The 20,098-nt window shown below is 38.2% G+C and overlaps 1 protein-coding gene across 5 annotated transcripts in view; it reads right to left on the bottom strand.

The window, feature by feature from the left end:
• Nucleotides 1–4,467: 4,467 nt before the first annotated feature.
• The window catches only part of LOC121868137 (E3 ubiquitin-protein ligase UBR4-like), a 74,192-nt gene continuing 58,561 nt past the window's right edge, over nucleotides 4,468–20,098 (bottom strand). For 4 of the 5 annotated variants that reach the window (XM_042368444.1, XM_042368445.1, XM_042368448.1 and 1 more), the window contains exons 70-88: nucleotides 19,393–19,612; nucleotides 18,816–19,013; nucleotides 18,108–18,298; nucleotides 17,253–17,429; nucleotides 16,705–16,896; nucleotides 16,199–16,291; nucleotides 15,550–15,696; nucleotides 13,467–13,604; nucleotides 11,686–11,919; nucleotides 11,411–11,534; nucleotides 11,089–11,246; nucleotides 10,499–10,666; nucleotides 9,792–9,970; nucleotides 9,464–9,634; nucleotides 8,488–8,517; nucleotides 8,112–8,270; nucleotides 7,357–7,681; nucleotides 6,652–6,805; nucleotides 4,468–6,508 (exon numbers count right to left, since the gene is read on the bottom strand). In XM_042368444.1, coding sequence (XP_042224378.1) covers nucleotides 6,444–6,508; nucleotides 6,652–6,805; nucleotides 7,357–7,681; nucleotides 8,112–8,270; nucleotides 8,488–8,517; nucleotides 9,464–9,634; nucleotides 9,792–9,970; nucleotides 10,499–10,666; nucleotides 11,089–11,246; nucleotides 11,411–11,534; nucleotides 11,686–11,919; nucleotides 13,467–13,604; nucleotides 15,550–15,696; nucleotides 16,199–16,291; nucleotides 16,705–16,896; nucleotides 17,253–17,429; nucleotides 18,108–18,298; nucleotides 18,816–19,013; nucleotides 19,393–19,612 — 3,123 coding nt within the window. In that variant the 3' untranslated portion in view covers nucleotides 4,468–6,443. The remainder of the gene's footprint in view (nucleotides 6,509–6,651; nucleotides 6,806–7,356; nucleotides 7,682–8,111; nucleotides 8,271–8,487; nucleotides 8,518–9,463; nucleotides 9,635–9,791; nucleotides 9,971–10,498; nucleotides 10,667–11,088; nucleotides 11,247–11,410; nucleotides 11,535–11,685; nucleotides 11,920–13,466; nucleotides 13,605–15,549; nucleotides 15,697–16,198; nucleotides 16,292–16,704; nucleotides 16,897–17,252; nucleotides 17,430–18,107; nucleotides 18,299–18,815; nucleotides 19,014–19,392; nucleotides 19,613–20,098) is intronic. The other variant, XM_042368447.1, reaches the window with a different exon arrangement.

Genomic DNA, 20,098 nt, shown 5'->3' with positions numbered 1-20,098 from the left:
ATATTCTCTGATTCTCTCTCTGCCACCACAAGCATCCTCTCAACATTGGGCGGAGAACCAGACCTAAGCTATAATCTGTCACGCTGCCAAATATTTACCAACACAACAATGATTCAGCCGACTAGGACCCGCGTGTGTTGCAACCCTCCTTCACCACCCCGGACGCCACCTCCAGGATGTTGTTCCTCTTTATCTAGACATATCTAGAGTATTTCTAGGTACAGGTATATCGTTATTACCAGCCGCACCTTATTGTGTACCCGATCACCTGGAGGCTACCACTCTACCTCGTGTTGACCCTCTCAGGACGAACGCTTAAGTTACAACTCTTTCAGGACGATGGTGTAAGCCTCTTGAGTATTATGACTACTATAGTCCTCGGAACTATAATTTAAACCATCATTCAAAGAGTTATAACCTAAACCACCATCCTTGAAGTGTTGTAAATTAAACCATAATCCACAGAGCTACACCTTAAACCACCATCCATGAAGAGTTGTAAATTAAACCAACAACCTCAGAGCTACACCTTAAACCAACATCATTGAAGAGTTATAAATTAAACCATTAACCTCAGAGCTACACCTTAAACCAACATCATTGAAGAGTTATAAATTAAACCATCATCCACGAAAGGTTTATTAAGTGGTGTCATTTCGTCAATAATGTCCATCATGTTCTCATAATTTAAACTAGTTCACTCTTCCTGTTTTTCCCGTCAGGTGAAGTACTGTTTTATTATCAGTTACCCGGAGAGGTATAATGAACTAGCATGTATTAATAACATTAGGTTCACAGACAAGGCTATACAGGGTGATTCAGCAGAGTACATTAAATTGGAGATGAAATCCTTGGATAATTCTATACCACAATGTCTTTGGTAAAATGTCAGATTCTCCATTAATACAATTAATACAACATGGAAACTATGAAGAATCAGACATTTTACCATAGAGACATTGTGGTTTATAAGTATCCATGGATTTCATCTTACAATTTAATGTACTCTTTACTGAATCACCCTGTATATAGTGAGGTTTTACTGGGTTAGGTTAGGTTAGTTTGGAGGTAGTGGTTGACACGAGGGAGGGGTGGAGGGCAGGAGGGAGGGAGGAAGGAAGACATAGATGGATGGAGGGAGTGACAGCTAGAGGGATGGAGGGAGGGAGGGAGCAGGACGCCCTCGCTACACTTGTGATGATCAAACTCGCTACGCTAGTTTTTGTTAGTCTGGCACAGGTCCGAATCCTCTTTTAAATCCTGTACCGTTCACCTGAGAAATGATCTTTGTTTTTTACTAATCAGGAATGTTATTGACGGGGTGGGCGCGGGCGGGTGGGCGGGTTAGGCAGGGCGGGGTAGAGGAAGGAAGCAAGTTACAAGGCCGTACACACACACACACACACACACACACACACACACACACACCATCAAAATCTGTTGTGGGTTGAGTGTGTGTACATGTGTGTGTGTGTGTGTGTACAAAAATAACTATCATAAAACACACAAGATTAAACACGAAATACATTGAAAAACTATCAAACATAAAAGTCTATGAAAACATATAAATAAAATTAAACCTTGAACTTTCCTCAATAACTCTTACATCTAATTATAGGCTGCAGATAATTGCCAGGGATTTAAAACAATTATTATCTTATAACAGCGAGTTTGTTGAGGAAGAATGTGACTTACTAACTTAACACGATTTATAAAATATTTTTCGTTGTTAGTTTAAATTAAGTTAAACAGTTAAGTTATGTCCCGAGGAATAGTTATCGTTAGAGAATATGTGAATTAGCAACAAGACTGAGAGAAAATAATACTTATTAGAGACAAAACAAGTAAAATAAACTGCCAACATGAATAAAAAAACTAGGAATTACCTATAGGATAATGACAAGAGTGGATAATACTGGTGGAAAGACAGTGAGGTGGATCAAGGTTGTTCACTCAGATAACGGCTTCACTGACAAGTTCCCCACTACCACATAATTCTTTTTCCCTCTTAATGGGAATAACAGAACATATCTAACTACAGTAAAGTCTCAGGATAGTTTAGTAACTTATTCGATATTTTAGACTATTACTGTATCCTTCGGTAACCAGATCCTTTCAATTTTAGGGTGAAATTTAATGTAGGAATAATATAATGAATCCGGGTCTAAGGTTTTTGTGCTTAACAGCCAGCCAGCCCTCTTGCCTCTCCTCACCTCTCACCTGACCTCTCACCCCTTCTCTCCTACCTCACCTCTCACCCCTTCACTGAGACATACATACATACATACATACATACATACATACATACTTAAAAGAAGCAAAATAAGTTCTACTGTAAATATTGTACATGTCTCAGGGGCCTTAATGTACACCTATTTTTAGTAAGTTTACTGTACATTATACACTGTTTATATACTGTACATGCTGAATTAACTACATAAAAAGACCTGAGTTACAATGATGAAGGTTTTGAAATTATATTAGTACTTGGCTGCAGAAATATATAGGAACCGTGTGAGTGTTTTTGCTGGTGATAACACTGAGGTAGAACTCCATTAACTTTTTATTTAATGTTGAACTATCTGTGTTCTATTTTGAACTTAGGAATAGTAAAAGACTGTGAACATTAAGTGGGGTACAGGAGCCTGGGATGAGAATGGGGAGTTTGCTTGTATGAAACCTGAGAGTGAGTTATCTCTACACTATTTAACGTAACTTATTTAGTAACAAATTATTGAACTTACTTTATTTTAAGATGCTTCTAGGTCTTCCTATTTTTAGTTCAGATAGCTGAGGTCCATTTCCCTCGGTGTTGAACTTAGATTATTATTGCATCTAAGTTTCCTTCTTTAATGACACTTCCTTAACACAACTGTCTTTATTTTATAGTTCTTTCTCTCCAATTAACGGTATAAAAAACTCCTGTTCTCTGTGAGGTATAAGGTTTGTCCTCCCTGACTGAGAGGAGTGGGTGTACTGATGGGCGTCCCTGTAGTCTTGAATATGGCGCCAAAATTATTAAAACAAACGAGACTCCACACTAAGCAGAACAAGCTGATCTTCCTATAATAATAAACTTAATATTATAGAGAGAGTGAGGGGGTGAAACAAATGGAATATAACTCTTAGGGTGCTTTCCTTTATGACCTTCTTGGAGAGCCCACGCCCTTGACATTAAAAACTACATTACTTAACCTGGCAACAACTTGATGACCAGAATGACAATGAGGTATAAAGACCTTCAAATATCTTACTGAGCTAAAAATGGCATTATCTTACATCAACACCACCTGAAGATTAGCCACCCTACTGTTAACCCAACCTAAATTACTTAATATATACTAACCAATCATATAATTTCCTAACTTGTTCTAACCTAACATCTTAAAATTACCTTAATCTAACCTATCCAAACCTAATTTAACTAGACCTAACCAAACAAAGTCATAACTAATCACATTCTAACCAAACCTAACCTACCACATATCCTGACCAAACCTAACCTACCACATCCTGACCAAACCTAACCTACCACACATCCTGACGAAACCTAACCTACCACACATCCTGACCAAACCTAACCTACCACACATCCTGACCAAACCTAACCTACCACACATCCTGACCAAACCTAACCTACCACACATCCTGACGAAACCTAACCTACCACACATCCTGACCAAACCTAACCTACCACACATCCTAACCTACCACATCACAACCTAACCTACCACATCCTGACCAAACCTAACCTACCACATCCTGACCAAACCTAACCTACCCCTGACCTAACCTAACACATCCTGACCAAACCTAACCTACCACATCCTGACCAAACCTAACCTACCACATCCTGACCAAACCTAACCTACCACATCTGACCAAACCTAACCTACACATCCTAACCTACATCCTAACACATCAACCAAAACCTAACCTACCACACACCCCCTAACCACCACACATCCTGACCAAACCTAACCTACCACACATCCTGACCAAACCTAACCTACCACACATCCTGACCAAATCTAACCTACCACACATCCTGACCAAACCTAACCTACCACACATCCTAACCAAACCTAACCTACCACATCATTTAAGCACTAGGGTGTTTAAGAATCAGGTGAAATAAGCTAGAGGGTTAATCTTCTGTAATCCCTTCATTCTCACTCACTGGGTACAACACCACTACAGCAAATGTCTTCCAACACTTTCTTTCCTTTTCCAAATGTAAATATTATTTCTTAGTGCACTATGATAAGAATCGTTAAACACAGCCATACTGCATTTTTTTTATATAGTTTTTACATGATGTTTCTGACCCTTCATTCATTAACTCAAGAACAAAGTCTCGGAACATTTAATTAATCTTTGAACAAAATCTCGGAACATTTAATTAATCTTTGAACAAAATCTCGGAACATTTTCACACACACATAATAAGGTCAATGAAATATATGGTATCGTTCAGTGTACTTGTATATTTATTTGAAGAGTATGCAAAATCAGGACAAGGTTTAGGCGGAGCATCAGAGACAATGAACAGAAAAATAAAACACAATAAAAACGGAAGAAATAACAATATGAATCTTTGCAAGTATTTTTTTTTCTCATTATTTTTCAATTGTTTAAAAATGAAAAGGTTTACACAGTCCACATGCCAGAGCACTTAATCTAACTCAACAGATTGATAAATATTTGATAATATTCTCCAAATCATAAAAATAATATTCCCTAAAAGAAATTCACCAGATACTAATAATTAATAGACATTTCAAACCTCTATAAATGTAACCTTCAAATATTGGATTTAACCCCATGAGGCTGATGGTTTAACCCTTCAAGTAAGTTGGTTTATCTCAAGGATGATTTAACCCCTTCAAGACACTATTGTAATCTCATTCTTTTACAATATTATTTAATTCCTTGAAGTCGATGGTTTAACCCCTCAAGTAAGATGGTTTAACCCCATAAGAACGACAATTATATCCCTTTAGAATTTCAATATAACTTCCAGAGGTCGATAGCGCAACACCTTCGGGACGATAATTTGTAACCATCGTCCTCAAAGGGTGAAGATACAACTGTCACAAAAGCCTCGTTACTATTTAGTTAACTATCAGTATTATGCGCTGGACTTATAAAATACAATACACAGGTAAGCTAAAGCAACTTGATAGTGTCAAGACATTAAGGATTCAAATACCTAGAGTTTACTTAAGATTTTCATATTTATGTTGTTTTAAGATAAAGATTAAAATGTCACACCCAGTATAGGACAGTATCTTGTTATAAATGTACAAGAATTCTCTATGTTTAGTTTTCATTACTGTGGGCCGAGTTAACAGTCGGGTAATAATGTATAAATAGCCCATTAGTCGTGGTAACCCAGCAAAGAATCATATATTTCAAGGGGAAATCATTTAAGAGACAACTAGTGTAAGAGAGATACCAGAGGAAAACTTCACTGATGGACTAGTAAATTAAGACTGGCTACAACACTTGCATCCACCACACAACAAAACATAAGTCTGGTTCATCACCCAAGATCCAAGTACGGTAGTAATAAGAAAACTCGGTCATCACTGCCACGCAATACCACAACACTCGTGTTCTAGGAAGCCTCGTTGTAATATTAGATGAGCAAGTTACAAACGATTACACGAAAGACAATTTCTTTTTTAATTCACTTCATTTAACAACTGAGAAATGGCCTGAATAAATTCTATCAATAAACTGAACTGACCTATAATGTAAGTAGTGTACTGGGACTGTAGTGCATCTACTGTTCTTAGGTCAAATGTCAGATTAATTGTGAATGTGTTTCTATCCACTACATGGATAAGTTTTCTTCTCATCACCTGTGGCTGCAGTCATAAAGCAACAGTGATTTCTAAAAACTCCTCAAAATATGTGATCCATTTACTTACTAAGAGAGTTGGCAACTAACCATTTTTTTGCCAAGATTAATTCTCTCTAAAACAGAAAGCAAAAGTTGCAATTATCTTAATTTTATGCTTTACTAGATTAAGAACTGTAAATTTTTTGGTTTATGCAAATATTTCAAATTTTAAGTGTCTAAGACACTGCAGGTGACTGACCTATAAAAGTCTTTCTTACTTTGCTGTACATATGAGAGGTGCACAGATACCAAGTAACTTGGTAATAGTGACAAAGTAAAAGGCAGAACAATCACTACAAGGACAGTTCAGCTTACAGCAAACTTGAATAAGTAAGAGTACAACACATGTGTGATATTTAGTAGCAATGAAAACAATTACTAATATTCTTTAATTGAAATCCTGCACACAAAAACTTAAGTTTTGTTATTATTTTTACCATGACATACATCTTCATAAATCTTTCTTAATACTAAAAAGTAAACTTTTCCTTAGTGTGAAGACAAAGCGTATCCTCCGTTTCTAAACTTGAAGTTATCACGGCAAACTCAGCAACAGTTCTGTCAGGAACTCATCTGGATTTTCAATCTCATGAAGTAAACCTGGAAAGAAAAATGAAGTCTGTTACAAATACTGACTACCATAATGTGCAGTAGTGTACATAGACAATTATTCTGTACTTGTTCACACATTCACAACAAAGTGGTGGAGCCAAAATAGTGCCTGAACGACACAGTTTACTTACCTACAACATCACAGAACTCCATGAAAGAAGAAATGGGAAGAAGTTCCTCCTGGTATGTGGAAAGCAATTTGGAAGAAGCTTCAACCAGTACTTGATCATTATGCCGGACAAACTCAGCCACTGTTACACTCCACTCCCCCTCTGAGCTGGCCTTCTGCAGAGTACAGTACACAAATAATTTCAAGGTACAGTACACACACAATCCCATGGTACAGCACACAATACACTAAATGTGTGTTTCATTTACATATTATACCAAATGTTTCTTACCTTCACATACTTATTCAAATTTTCTCTGTACTCACTCAGGCACTTCTAGACAAAAACTCTGAAGATGTCTTGATACAAAAGACCACACTAAGTCACAGCTCCCCCTCCCCACTAATGGCTACAAATCCATCCTTTTGATGGATGTGCATAATTCTGATTGACTTTAAAGTACATTATTGTGCCAGCTATATTTCATGAAAACATTACTTCCCATTTATATATATTCTTGTCTATAAATACCGACAGGCAGCCAGACTGATGGTGGTCTTTCCAAAGATTACTGATACAAGTGAAAATCAAGAGACAATATATATAGAAATTGCTAAAAAATTACAAATATAAGAAATGATGAAGCATGTGAACATCACCCATAGGATGACATATTTTCAACATCAAGTTTCACAAGGAAATTCTCTTGAAGAATATAGGACAAACCTTAAAGAACATGTTGTATATGCCGTCCACGAGGGCCCAGAATATAGCAGCATGCTTGTACACTGCCCAGTCCTTCGTTGACTTATCTGTGACCCTGTTCCCCTGTGGTGGATGAGGAGAGACTGACCGAGCGTGTGCAACAACCAACAGCCGCTGGAGGTAAGTGACCCTGATTGTTGCCCACTGGGATGGTGAGTAAACTGCCAGGGCCAGCACACCCATGTAGAACACTCCCTCGGCCTCGTAGGACACCTCCACCCACCGCTCTCGTCCAGCTTCTAGGAACGTCGAGAGTTTTTTCTCCTCGCGACTTGCCGAACGCGTCCTGTAGAGAGGAGTCAATATAGATGTTAATGTGAATGTTATTACATCATTGTTTCACAGTTATGAAATTAGAAAAATACTAGAAGGATGTATTCACTGTTTTGGGATAACATTAAACATTATTAGCTGAAAAAAGTCTTCCATTAACAACTGGTTCACTAATGATAAATATTCTATAATTTTAACTACTTTTTGCACTACAGAGGATTATACTGTACTGGTAAATACTGACACCATTGTAACTACCAAACATTACCCTGAACTATTATTAAGACAATAATGACCCAAAAATCAGCCCATACATGGAACCATCACGCTAACACGGCTCGTCAACATAACCTTGCCACTAGTCATTTGCCGCGTGAGACTTTATCGCCGACATTAAACTTTCCAAGTCACCCGTAAAACAACCAACCCGAGTCCCAACTTACGTGTTGATGACGTACAGAGCCATGTGTAGTATGTACGGAATTAAGTTCATATTAGACTGACGGCCGCCGCCTCCCGTGTCGTCACTGAACGATTTTTCATTGGCAAACCTCAGCAGTAAAAGCTTCAGGTCATGAAGAGTTGAAGAGTAGTTAATGTCCCTGAAAACGGTGAAAGTAAAAGTGAGTTACAGTAGTGATGATGTCTTTATTTTTTCAAGCTTTCATCTATACCTTCATGACCTTTAAACTGCTTGTTGTTGTTGTTGTTGTTATTCGGCCATATTAACGTGCTTCAACGGGTGAGGTTACTGAGCACAGAACACACACAGTCAGTTTTTAATTAGACAACAAGAATTAAAAATGAAGAAACATTTACCCTGTACTCTCTTGACTTGGTTCCCTCAATCTAAAAAGAGATGTAAACATATATAAAGAGAATGGACGAGAGAGTAAAGCAAGATGGAGGTGTATAACAAGGTAAAAAGATTGAAGAATCGCCAAAAAATACAATACAGTATATGATAAATACAGTACTAATGCATTATATATTTAACCTTTGGCTTCATCTTTGACTTAATGAAACAGATTTGCACTTGATGTTTTGACTTCATCTATTGGTGATATTTTTTTAAGAAGTTTAAAATAAGTTGCTATCAATACAAGTTCAGCTCTTGGAAAGTAGAAGTTTATAGAGAAAAAGACACCAAAAGGAATATGGACAGACCCATACCATAATCCAGCATTTGTTCTGCTAAAAATGACCAACTAAAAAAATTAATGCAGGAAGACTTAACATGGGGTTCCATTTTATAAGCTGGTAATGATCACGTGAATGAAAATATGGACATCAAATAACAAGAGGTAAGGAACAAACAGTACTTCTAAAACTGATGCTACTGATCACACACTAGAGGACTACTGCTCAGGTAAGACATTCCCGATAATATGAGACACCTTGTTCAGTTCCTGTCATACATAAAGTGACAGCTGCATTCTTGAAATAACATGGTAAGGATTGATGTCGTACAGCAGAGTACATCATCGCCATTATCATCGTTTTACAGCCACTTGTGAGAGTTTGCCAACATGTGAGAAAAATGATGTTGACAGCAAAGGACTGGATGTAGCTATATCAGTTACTCGATATAAATACTGCAAATGGTGATAGTGAGAGGAACAAGAATCATGTTAAGCTGATATATCCCCATGGCCGTGGCTTATCAGTCTGCCAAACATCTTCACAAACTGTTGAGTTCACAAAAGATTTCTTTGCTGGGACTATGATACAGTTGGTTGGGAAATGACAACACACTGAGCAAACTTTTTAAACTAACATAATACATTTTACAAACCTATGAGTCGTACACTCTTGCAGGTAGGTGTTGTGACGAGCAAGACACGACGCAAATGCAGACTCGGGTACTTGTGGACCCCAGAGAGGGAGAAGACCATTTGCTCTCGTGTTAGCATTATGCAGGGCAGCGCTCTCCCACTCAACTCGAGACCGGGTAGACTGGGAAGATCTGAAAACAAACAGAACCATTCAGAAAACTTGTCTTAGATATTGGCATAAAGTAATTCACCGAACCATATATGAAAAGAAAATAGCAACAATGACTATATTCCAGAGGTAAATGAACTAATATTATTATTTGGTAAAGGATATACACAACTACACACCTTACTGCTGCCAGGTGACAGTCAACGTGTACAACATTGAAGTGTGATACAGTACAGTAACCAAGAGTTTTATGAGGCTTGTTCTCAAATTCATCCACCACACAACGTTTGCTGAAGGTGTACACGGCCAACACTTTTTGAGGCTGACAACGATAACCTTCCAGACATATTGCACAGACCTGAAAAAAAATAGCAGACAATGTAAACAAATTTCCCTTTATAAACAGGTAAATCCGAGGCTCGGGAGAAACTTTCTGCCCGTGATAAACTCTGTCCTAGTTGGTCCCTTCCCTTCTCATAAGATCTATTAACCATACAAGGTAAATATATACATAAAAATACAGGGAGATATATGAGACTGTACGAAACACCATCCATCATCCCCAAGTTTTGTTTGAACAACATTCTTGACCTTAAAGTTCTAATTTTCCTTATTAACACTTATGATTAACAGAGGCCTAATGAGTCTTGTAATCTCTGGTACTGTACTCTATAAGGAGGCAAATATTCAGTTAATAACCAACAGCTTTAACTAAGTGTGGCTTTTATAACTTTTCTTATATGACCCAACAGCTGGAGTTCAAGTAGTGTTTTCATCCAATACAAGAGACCAATGAGTGTGGTGTGGTGTGCTGTGCTGTGCTGTGCTGTGCTCATATAAGGTAGCAATATGATACAGAAGACTGTCTACAAATAACAACACTTACTAGTCCAGACTCTTCTGTTATTTCTCCCATTTGTGACAATAATGTAGACTGTGATGTGATCTGTTCCTTCTCGTTAGCTCGAAGCCCTAGTCGACTTAATTCTTTCTTGCGCGTCTCCATCGCTAAACGTTTCTTTTCTTGCCGTGTCTGCCGCCGCACTTCTTGTACCTACAGAAAGTAATCAACATTCCAACATATAAATAGCCGATTTCTCCTACTACTACTACTACTACTACTACCACGCCTTCACAGTAAGTCCTGTACTAAATTCCCTTTTATAACTAATTCCATACCATACATGTCCCTTATTCTCTCACTGTTTACATAATCTCACACAACCATCCTTCCTATTGAATACTCTACACTAAAACGAACCAATGAGAAGGTTACAACAGAGGGAGTCACACTTCCCTCATTAAACACTCAACCTATTTCATAACTAATCCCAAACACCTCAGAGTAATTATTAATTTTTAACATAGTACTTCCATTAACTTTAGAAGATTATTACCTAATATGGCTATATTTGTCGACTTGACTAATTTGATAATTTAGAAAAGTTCACAAAGTTAACACTGGTACTCCATTACCTGAACAGCTATGCTTGGATCATCTCTCAAGGCCTCAAGGAGATTTTCGGCAACTGACCCAACGTGTTCATCGGAGGAGATCTGTTCAAGACGATGAATTGCCGGAATACAAGTTGACGCTACGGCTTGTTGTGTCCCTCTATGCTTGGTTGCCAGTCCTGTTAATGAGAGAGATGGAAGATACTTTGAGAAAAACGTACCTTACAAACTTCAAACCGTCCAGTAAGTGACTGTATAATACTATCCACAGGTTAGAGCTGCTACTAAAACAAAGATCCTCACAAAAATTACATCACTACTGGCCACTTCTTCTGTCACTCACCAGTAAGGAGCCTGAGGATGTACTTGAGGGATGGTCGCCCCAGGAACTCCTTCCACTCATCATTACACACCACCACCAGCTTCTTGCTCACTGGCATGTAATTCTCTATATATGCGAGGGCATCCTGGAAATAAGAGTTCATATTACAAATTCTCTTACTATTACCATGATTTAGCTTTTTCTTTATATAAAAAAAATCAAATTTCAATTATATATTTACAGTATTATCTTACATATAACCATGAGGGTGCAATAACACAGTAAGATGTAACTACCTTCACAATATTAGCTCTGATTATCATATCCTTCAGTTGATTGCCATTTTCATTACGCTCAATACCGTCACAGAAGACACAGAAGGACTCCATCTTGGCAGCGTCCTCGGGCGAGTGCTCGGTGTCAAACTTCTCAAACTCCAGCACGGGGCGGAAGTGTCCAACTAACAGTTCCATCTTCTCCTTGTGACAGAACACCAAGAACGGCAGCACGCGCATCAACCTCTGACGAACCTGGAACATTATAATAATATATAACAGTTACTTAAGGTCTTATCCACTTGTGTACAGGGTCCCCCTCTCTGAAAAATTGCCTGGCACTGGCCAAATAAAATATTTAAACCGACTTCCCCGTAGTGAAGGAGTTAGGTGACAAGTAGAAAAATTATATAGGTTTTGTAGTGCTAATTCAACAATATCATTTGCCAAAGGAATCACTGTACAGTACATAAACTTTCTGGAGTTTTTACCATCTAAACATTTCAAAGCAACAGCAAAAACTCACCATTCATAAAAAATTTCTAACTTTTGGCCTAAAGATAAAACTCTCATTCTTACTCTCAAATCAATTCAGTCCCTCCAGTGACATAGCAAATACACCCCAGCTGAATTTATTGACCCAAAATAATTACAGAAATTTTCCAATATTTTAACTACAATTTTCTCGAGGCCATACACACATACGACCTCAATTACCCGAACACTTTACCCACACTACAGTAGCTACTCTAAAAGTTTCTCACAAATTATATTTTAACGAGTAAATTTTTTGACACCGTAAAAGTTTACCAAAATGTGTATAAATGATATCTGTCATTAAGAAGAATTAAGCCACTTTTTTATGGACCTGATTTACTGGTTGTGTCCTGATCAAGGTGTTTACTGTGGAATTAACAAGAACTTAACTAAATATTCCATAAAGATCAATAACTCTGACTAATTATGACACTACACCCCATAACAGTAGTTTCAGATCATTAAAAAATAAATTATATATAAATTATCAAACTACATGAGAAACTCTACCTAATAACAAACAGCGGTGAATTTATAACTATAGACGGGTCTTTCTTTGACTGTTATTAATATGTATATCATAATGTTTACACAATTCTAAGACATTTTTTCTTCTATGATATTTCCACCGGAAGTTAAGGATAACCGAGATATTAATTTTTCAAGATTATTACTTTCGCTCAGTCACTGCCATGATTTGTTTACTTATGGTGGAGGTGGTCTGACCCCCTGCTCCCGCATTGCTCCAGGCCTCCGTCTTTGCTCTTTAAGGGTCTAGAGCACGTGCGGGGGAGGGGGTTAAATTGGTGATAGCAAAATGAGTAAAAAAATCGGGCAAGATTTGGTTTTGTTTCAGCCAATGAACAATGAGTGGGTGGGTCTGGAGGGAAGATTTTAATTTTTAGTAGCAGACATGGCTGAACCAGTAGAAGAGCTGTGCAGAAATTGTGAGAAAGATTATTTTACGACAATTGCCGAGTTTCACCAGAAAAATAGTGAGGCAATTTCTTTTTTCATAAAACGCGGTGCATATTACCGAATGTAGTTCATTATCCAAAGTGTAATAACCAGTGGAAATGAATATCAAATTCATTCAAAACTCATCAAAATACATAGGAAAAACCTATTTTTAATATCAAAATAAAGACCGGTGTAATACTATAAATTGACCCAAAGAACTTTTAAAAACAATGGTAAGAGACTGGGTCTTTCTTAAACCTAACTATTAATTACTTGAAGGCGAAACAAAGATAACTTGTTCCTACCTGAGCATTGGTGCGAGAGGACGTAGCAACGTAGTTCAGGAGCAGGTGAATGTCTTCCAGTGTGCCGCAGGTCTCAACAAACTCGGTGTATGAGGCCGCAGGCATGGATGAAGCTTCCACTAACACGGCCTCCAGCACCTGTTTCAGGGACATTCAGTATTTTGTCCTCATACATTTATTCCATCAATCAATATCTCTGTTGTTTCGTCTCTGTCTGGATGTTGGTTTACATTCTCTCAAAGACACAAGTATCAATCCACATACTGTACAAATCTCAATACTTGAAGTCATCTATAAGAAAAACTACTTAAATCACTATATCAAAGTGCTAGATTAGGTCAAACATAGAATGGACTATTAAATATGTGACAACTTTAATAACAAACAGTACTGCAGGACAAGGTTGAAGAGACGCCTGTAAACAGTATCTAATGAGTGTTACACAAGTTCACATATGACTCCGAGATCATTACCCTGACAACAAATGAGGCGCCCCGCATCAGAAGGGTGAAGCACCAAATTAAAAAAGCCGAGAAAAAAGCGTTTAAAGTTTTTCGAAGTTCAAACAAACATAACTTTTTTTGTTTTTTAAGCTAGAGGGTTAATTTTTTATCATGTAGCTCAATCACCAAAAACAGCACTTGTCTTACACCCCACCTCTTAAAAAATTAAATAATAATAATAAACTCATTTGCCTATCGGTATTTCTCTTTCCGTCCCTATTATTAGCTAAAGATTTATAATATTTTTAAGTATAAGAGTGTGTAATAATAAGGAAACACCACTACACTCATCCCCCCCACCACCATTAACCTCTCCCTCCCTTCCCCTAAAGTAATTAAAATATGAATACAAAGGCAGAGAGAGTTTGCATAATCTTTGGTAAAAACTGTATTACAATCTTACTTTGTTTAGTTCCTTCACTTTATTATCCCTGAAGACCGTAGTAACTTGAAGTGTAACTATAATGGCCTTGTCATAATCAATCACGTACTGATCAAAGTCTCTCTCTGCACTCTCTAAAAATAGCCACATATTCTTCATCAACTAAATCATTGATTATATTGATGCCGGCAACAGTTCAGTTTCATTATTAGACTGAGTTATGGACTCACTTTCACTAGCATTCGTTGGGTCAGGCTCACTATCAAGGTCAACGCATGTCTCGTCACTGTCCACTTCTACCTCCTCACAGTCTGATGTTCTTGTTGTGATACATTAATGTCACTGTGTTATCATTACTCACTTCCTTCACTTTCATCGTCATTATTGCCATCAGTACATGTCACGTAATTCTGTACCGGAACAGTCTGCAAAAAGGTCTTGTGATGCATAGCAGTCACTTTTTGTATTATGAGTAGACCAAAATCATCATCACTAAACATTTCTGGGGTGTCCACGTGAGCACTGTCGTCACTACACACACACTCAGGAATAATAGGCTCCTGAACCCACACCAGAGGGTCTGGCCTCACTCGAGTCTTGCTCTAATATCGGGCAGATATTGCACAGCACTTCTCACACCCGTGAAACACGAATAACATCAATGTTACGCCGAAAAGTTATCAAAAGTAGCAGTAGAAAGCACACTGAACCTCCTGATGCTATACAACACGCCAAAACTAACAAGGTGGCAGTATCTGGGAGCGCTAATTGGCCGAGGAGCTGTGACATAACAAGGGGAAATCCATTGTGATTGGCTGCCTCAGGGGGTATGGTCCGAGGAAGGCACGCGTCATTGGCTCGCGCTCCTGTCCCTCTGAACGGGATGTTGCCAACTTCTTTGACTGAGCGCACAGCCAGATACGTAGCTCCCGGCCCGAGGCGAAATCACACCTTATTTTTAAAGGACTTTCTACCATATTTCTATTCTAGCTAGAGGGTTACAACCAGCGCCAACATGCAGAGGAAGGGTGAAAATAGTGATATGCATCAAAAACACACTTTGGCCAGGGTGTTGCTTCACCTACTTCTAATGCGGAGCGCCTCAAATAAACCTAGAAAAACACGTCTTATACACGAACAACTGTCAAAATCACACAATATCATTGGGGTCACACATGCTTCCTTCCTCAGATCATACCTGTAGCAGCTGCTCAGTGAGGGACGCCCCGCCAGGAGGACCGGCAACAACCTCTGGTTCAGCTGCTAGGCACTGCTTGAGGGTGTGTAGAAGGGTGGCAATGGCGTTTAATGACGGCACCATAAGAAGCTCCCTGTTCACCCGTACCTGATGTGAACGTGAAGAAGTTAAAGAGGGAAAACTCATTCTCTTCCATGATAAACATTAAATACAAATACTGTTTTAGCAAATAATGTGAGTCTTGATGTAAGGTCGAGACTCTGTTGGTCAAGTACAAAAGATATTCATTGCATATTACTGAGGATTTAGATAAGAGATCATCACTGCCTAAAATAATACTTAATAATGCAAGTCCACCATCTTAATCTGAACAATAATAATTCACTTCAAATACTTAATGATGATCAACTTTTTACTAACTTACTAATTCCCCAATACACTTTACAATAACATCGTCACAAGTAGCGAAGGATACAACTATGGGTTATCTCAGTGGGTTGAGTATTAAAACATCATACAGTAGTTAAGGTAGAGGAGAACCCGTTTAAGCAACCTTACAGTACGTCAAGACGAGGTGAAGAAAAAAAACACGATTGGAACTTTATTATGGTGGAAGGAAGGCGATAAACTGACACACTAATGTTCTCACCTTAACACAATACTGGAAGAGCTTCAGCAAGACAGTGACCAGAGCCCGTGCATAGGACAGGTCACTGATTCTCTGTAGACACTCCAGCATCACCTGTACCAAGATTAATTAGTACCATTACCTCAAGTGTTTCAGTGGGTCATCCATTATTCTCTACTATTAGTTGATTTCTTTAACCCAAATTAAAGGTAAATGTTGAGTATTATTATTATATTTCAGGAGAACTTTGGGATTTGACTTTTTTCTTTTTTTTCCCCCTTCATAAATTACAAACTGGACCTTTAGCCTTTATACCCTACACACCTGCCTCTACTTTCTCTATTACTATCATTTATTACCAACAGTCTATCCCAACATTCAGTAAACACTAATATAATTTATACATTATAGATCATCATAACCATCATTATTAACAACATCATCATCATCACCACCATCAACAGCATCACTATTAGAACCATTCTCCTCACCAGAAAGCAAAACTATTTCCAGGCCCTTCCACCTACCTCTAGTCCGCCACACTGACACATGACGCCAGCCATGCGGTAAACTTGCTCATTGTCCACGTCCTCCTCTTTCTTCTTGTCGAGGGTCTCCACAAACTCCTCCGTGGCGTCTCCCAGCAGGCCTCTCATGCGGTACACGACACGCATTGCTTCGCTCTCGCTGTTTTCGGCCAGCCAAACTTTTTTATAAACCTGTTTGAATATATGAAGTAAGTAAATAAATGTAACTTAAATATATGAAGTAAGTAAATAAATGTAACTTAAGGTATAGAGTAAATTCATCTGACCTTCAATCCAAAACAATTATATAAAAAACAGGATATTCAAGTGTCTATCAATCAGCAGCTCATTTAGATAATACAACCTAACCACATAAAATCTAGGCAACAATAAACTTAACCATAAGTTCCCAGCTATAACTACAGTTCCAGAGAGCTTGTTCAGTGACTCAACTATCATACTAAAGTCTTCTCAAAGTCTTCAAGAGGAAAAAATAAACTTAACTGTTATAATCATAATTTCAAACTCAAGTAAGTGTTGTGTCATACCTCCTTGACCGGCAGATCTAGGGAGATGATCTTATTACACACGAGGAGCTCCATGCCACTGTCGTCCTCCAGGAGTGCCACCAACTCACAGTCTTGACAGATCTTGTTCTTAACGTCCCTCATCAACGGCCCCAACCCAGAGTCCATGCTGCTGTAGGGGTTACCCACCATACGGCCCTGCAACAGTCGGGTCAATTCAACGACTCTTACCTCTTTCACCGATGGCTTCAATTACTGTACCTCCCCATCAATAAAACATCTTTCCTATACTCAACGGAAGCCGACTCATAACTCCCTGACCACTTTAATTACCCTTCGTTTCAACCATGTCATGTATCAAGGGACCAAAACTCACTGAATAAATCAAGATATATCAGAGAAGAGTTAGGTGATGTTTAAATAGTAATGAGGTATTTGAATCTATTATGGAGGCAACAGACAACTTTTCTAATAGAATAATTCTGTAATCAATCCAGCAGCTAGTAATTTATGGTCAGACTCTCAGACATAAATGGCTTCCCACCAAGGTTTCATCAAAGTACTGTCTCCCCCAACTAAATAAAATCTAATGAAAATAATATAGGGAAGCAATTACATACAGTATTAGTTATGCTACTTTAAATGCTCCTGTGTGTACTTTCATAATGGAATTTGGAGGATGATCATTCTTCTAAAATATCATGTGCTAAGACAAATTCATGAATAGGTAGAACATATTCGGAAAAATATGGGTAATAATAAACATGGTTGACTACAAGACTTAAGTCAATTAAGAGTAAGAATTGGCAAGTGTGTGACCAGCAAGTATAGATACAACTACAACAGACTGGTGAGGTGAATGTGTAGCTACTGTACCTGTAAGAAGTCCTCCTGCTGGGGATCTTTCTCCAAGGTCAAGAAGAACTCCCCTACGTCGTTCTCCTCGGGATATATGATGGAGCACAGCCGTTCATAGATGAAGACAGGTGTGCGGACATCATCTTGTGGGTACTGCTTCAGGGTCTCCACGCACACTGCCATGAACTCCTTAGTCTCAGCCTCCGTGCCTATAACAGTAACATAACAGTAGCATGAGTAACAGTAACATAAAAATCAGTAGCATGAGTAACAGTAACATAAATAACGGTAACATAGGTAACATTAGCAATAGAATCTTGAAGTTTCAGCATAATGGTGGTTTTATTCTACTACTGTGAACATTATAGTCACAAGAGCTCTCTCCCCTGACCATCACTCAGTGTTTACACATGTGTTGAGAGAATCACTGTGAAGGTTTGGCTCTCACACAACTGAATCAATATGTACATGATAATTAAAACTTTGTATACGAACTATGCTGGACAAATGTTAAAGCCAGTGTTGTCTCTGAGGCATTAGAGGATGTGGTGATGGTCAACAGATAAAATATTTGGAGGCTTAATACTCAGTACATGGCTCAAAACAGCACAGATAAAACACTGTTGATCATCTCTTCTCCAGGTCCAGTAAAATGTGACATCTCATTGGTGGTCAGAGAGGCCCTGGGACCTACAAGAACATCAAGCACTACCGTACTGTACACACCTGACGTCATATCTTCTAACAACTCTAGGAACTTGTCCTGGGTGTCATCAATCAGTTTGGTGCGCTGAACCACCAGTTTTCTTAAGGAGAGATAACCACTTAGCACGGTACCCACCAGCCGGCCTTTGAACACAGTCTTGATGGCGTCCACATCAATGAACTGAGACAGTAACTCTGTCAACACTTTCAGTGCATAACCTGTAAAGGAAAAAAGTTTTCATCAGTACTTTTCGTTCAACAAATTATGGCATAATTCATCACTATATAAAGCTTTGTACTATCATCATCATCATAAGAACTTTTCCTCCTCTGGGCACACACACCCACCTCACGCAGTCCGCCACTACAACAAAATTCAGCCCATAAGAGCCCGCACTGATAGATATAAGAACAGCACCATCCCATCTATTGTTAAAATAATAAACAACTGATTTATGTACTGTACAGCCCTGTAAATGTATTGAACATATATTATTATGTCCAGATCACATGTAAGTTTGTATATTTTAAGCCACCAGCTGCAACCCTATTAATAAACCGTTTATTATTATTAGACACATAAAGAAGCACTACTGACCCTGACTGAGATCAGTTGTGAGTGTAGTTTCCTCCAAGGTGGTGAGCAACTGTATTTCTGAGGTGATGAGACAAGCAATAGTAGGCAGGACTCCCTTTAAGGCCAAGTAATGCTTCCAGTGGGCGCCCAGCAGTAGAGTCTGATACAGTGTCACAAATTCACCGGCACTTTCTCCCGCTCTCCCGATCTCTGGCAGGAAAGTTGTCAGCATATCCAACACCTGTAAGAGATGATTATATTACTATTAACTTCAAGGTTAATGACATGTAATAAAACTCACAAAACAAGTTAACATTTTAAAAAGGATTCTCTAAACATTTCCAACTCTGCAGTTATATTTACTGGAGAGTTCACGTCACCTATTCCTAAAAATGTCCATAAAATTTCTGAATATTTTCCCTAATATTTTCATAGTCCAATGAAGTGAATTTAGTAATGTTACAGTAATAATCAAATTCACCAATACTTACACACACACACAGAGGATAATTAGCTAAAAGAAACTGTAAAGAATGCTTCATCACCTAAGTTTAAATACTTTTGTCTTTCTTCTAAAATATACCTGGTATTTGGACTAAACTTTCCCAAAGAAAAATGTCATAATTTCAACATCAAACAGGGAATATAAGTGTGATGAAATGTGCTGATAATTAAACTCTGCCGAGACGTCCGTAGTGGATACCAGATTCACTCTCAGTTCACACAG

This window comes from Homarus americanus, unplaced genomic scaffold (genome assembly GCF_018991925.1).
Source record: "Homarus americanus isolate GMGI-L3 unplaced genomic scaffold, GMGI_Hamer_2.0 scaffold47967, whole genome shotgun sequence".
Taxonomy (NCBI): domain Eukaryota; kingdom Metazoa; phylum Arthropoda; class Malacostraca; order Decapoda; family Nephropidae; genus Homarus; species Homarus americanus.
Note: the sequence above shows the minus strand (reverse complement) of the source record. Positions and strands in the feature narration are given on the sequence as shown.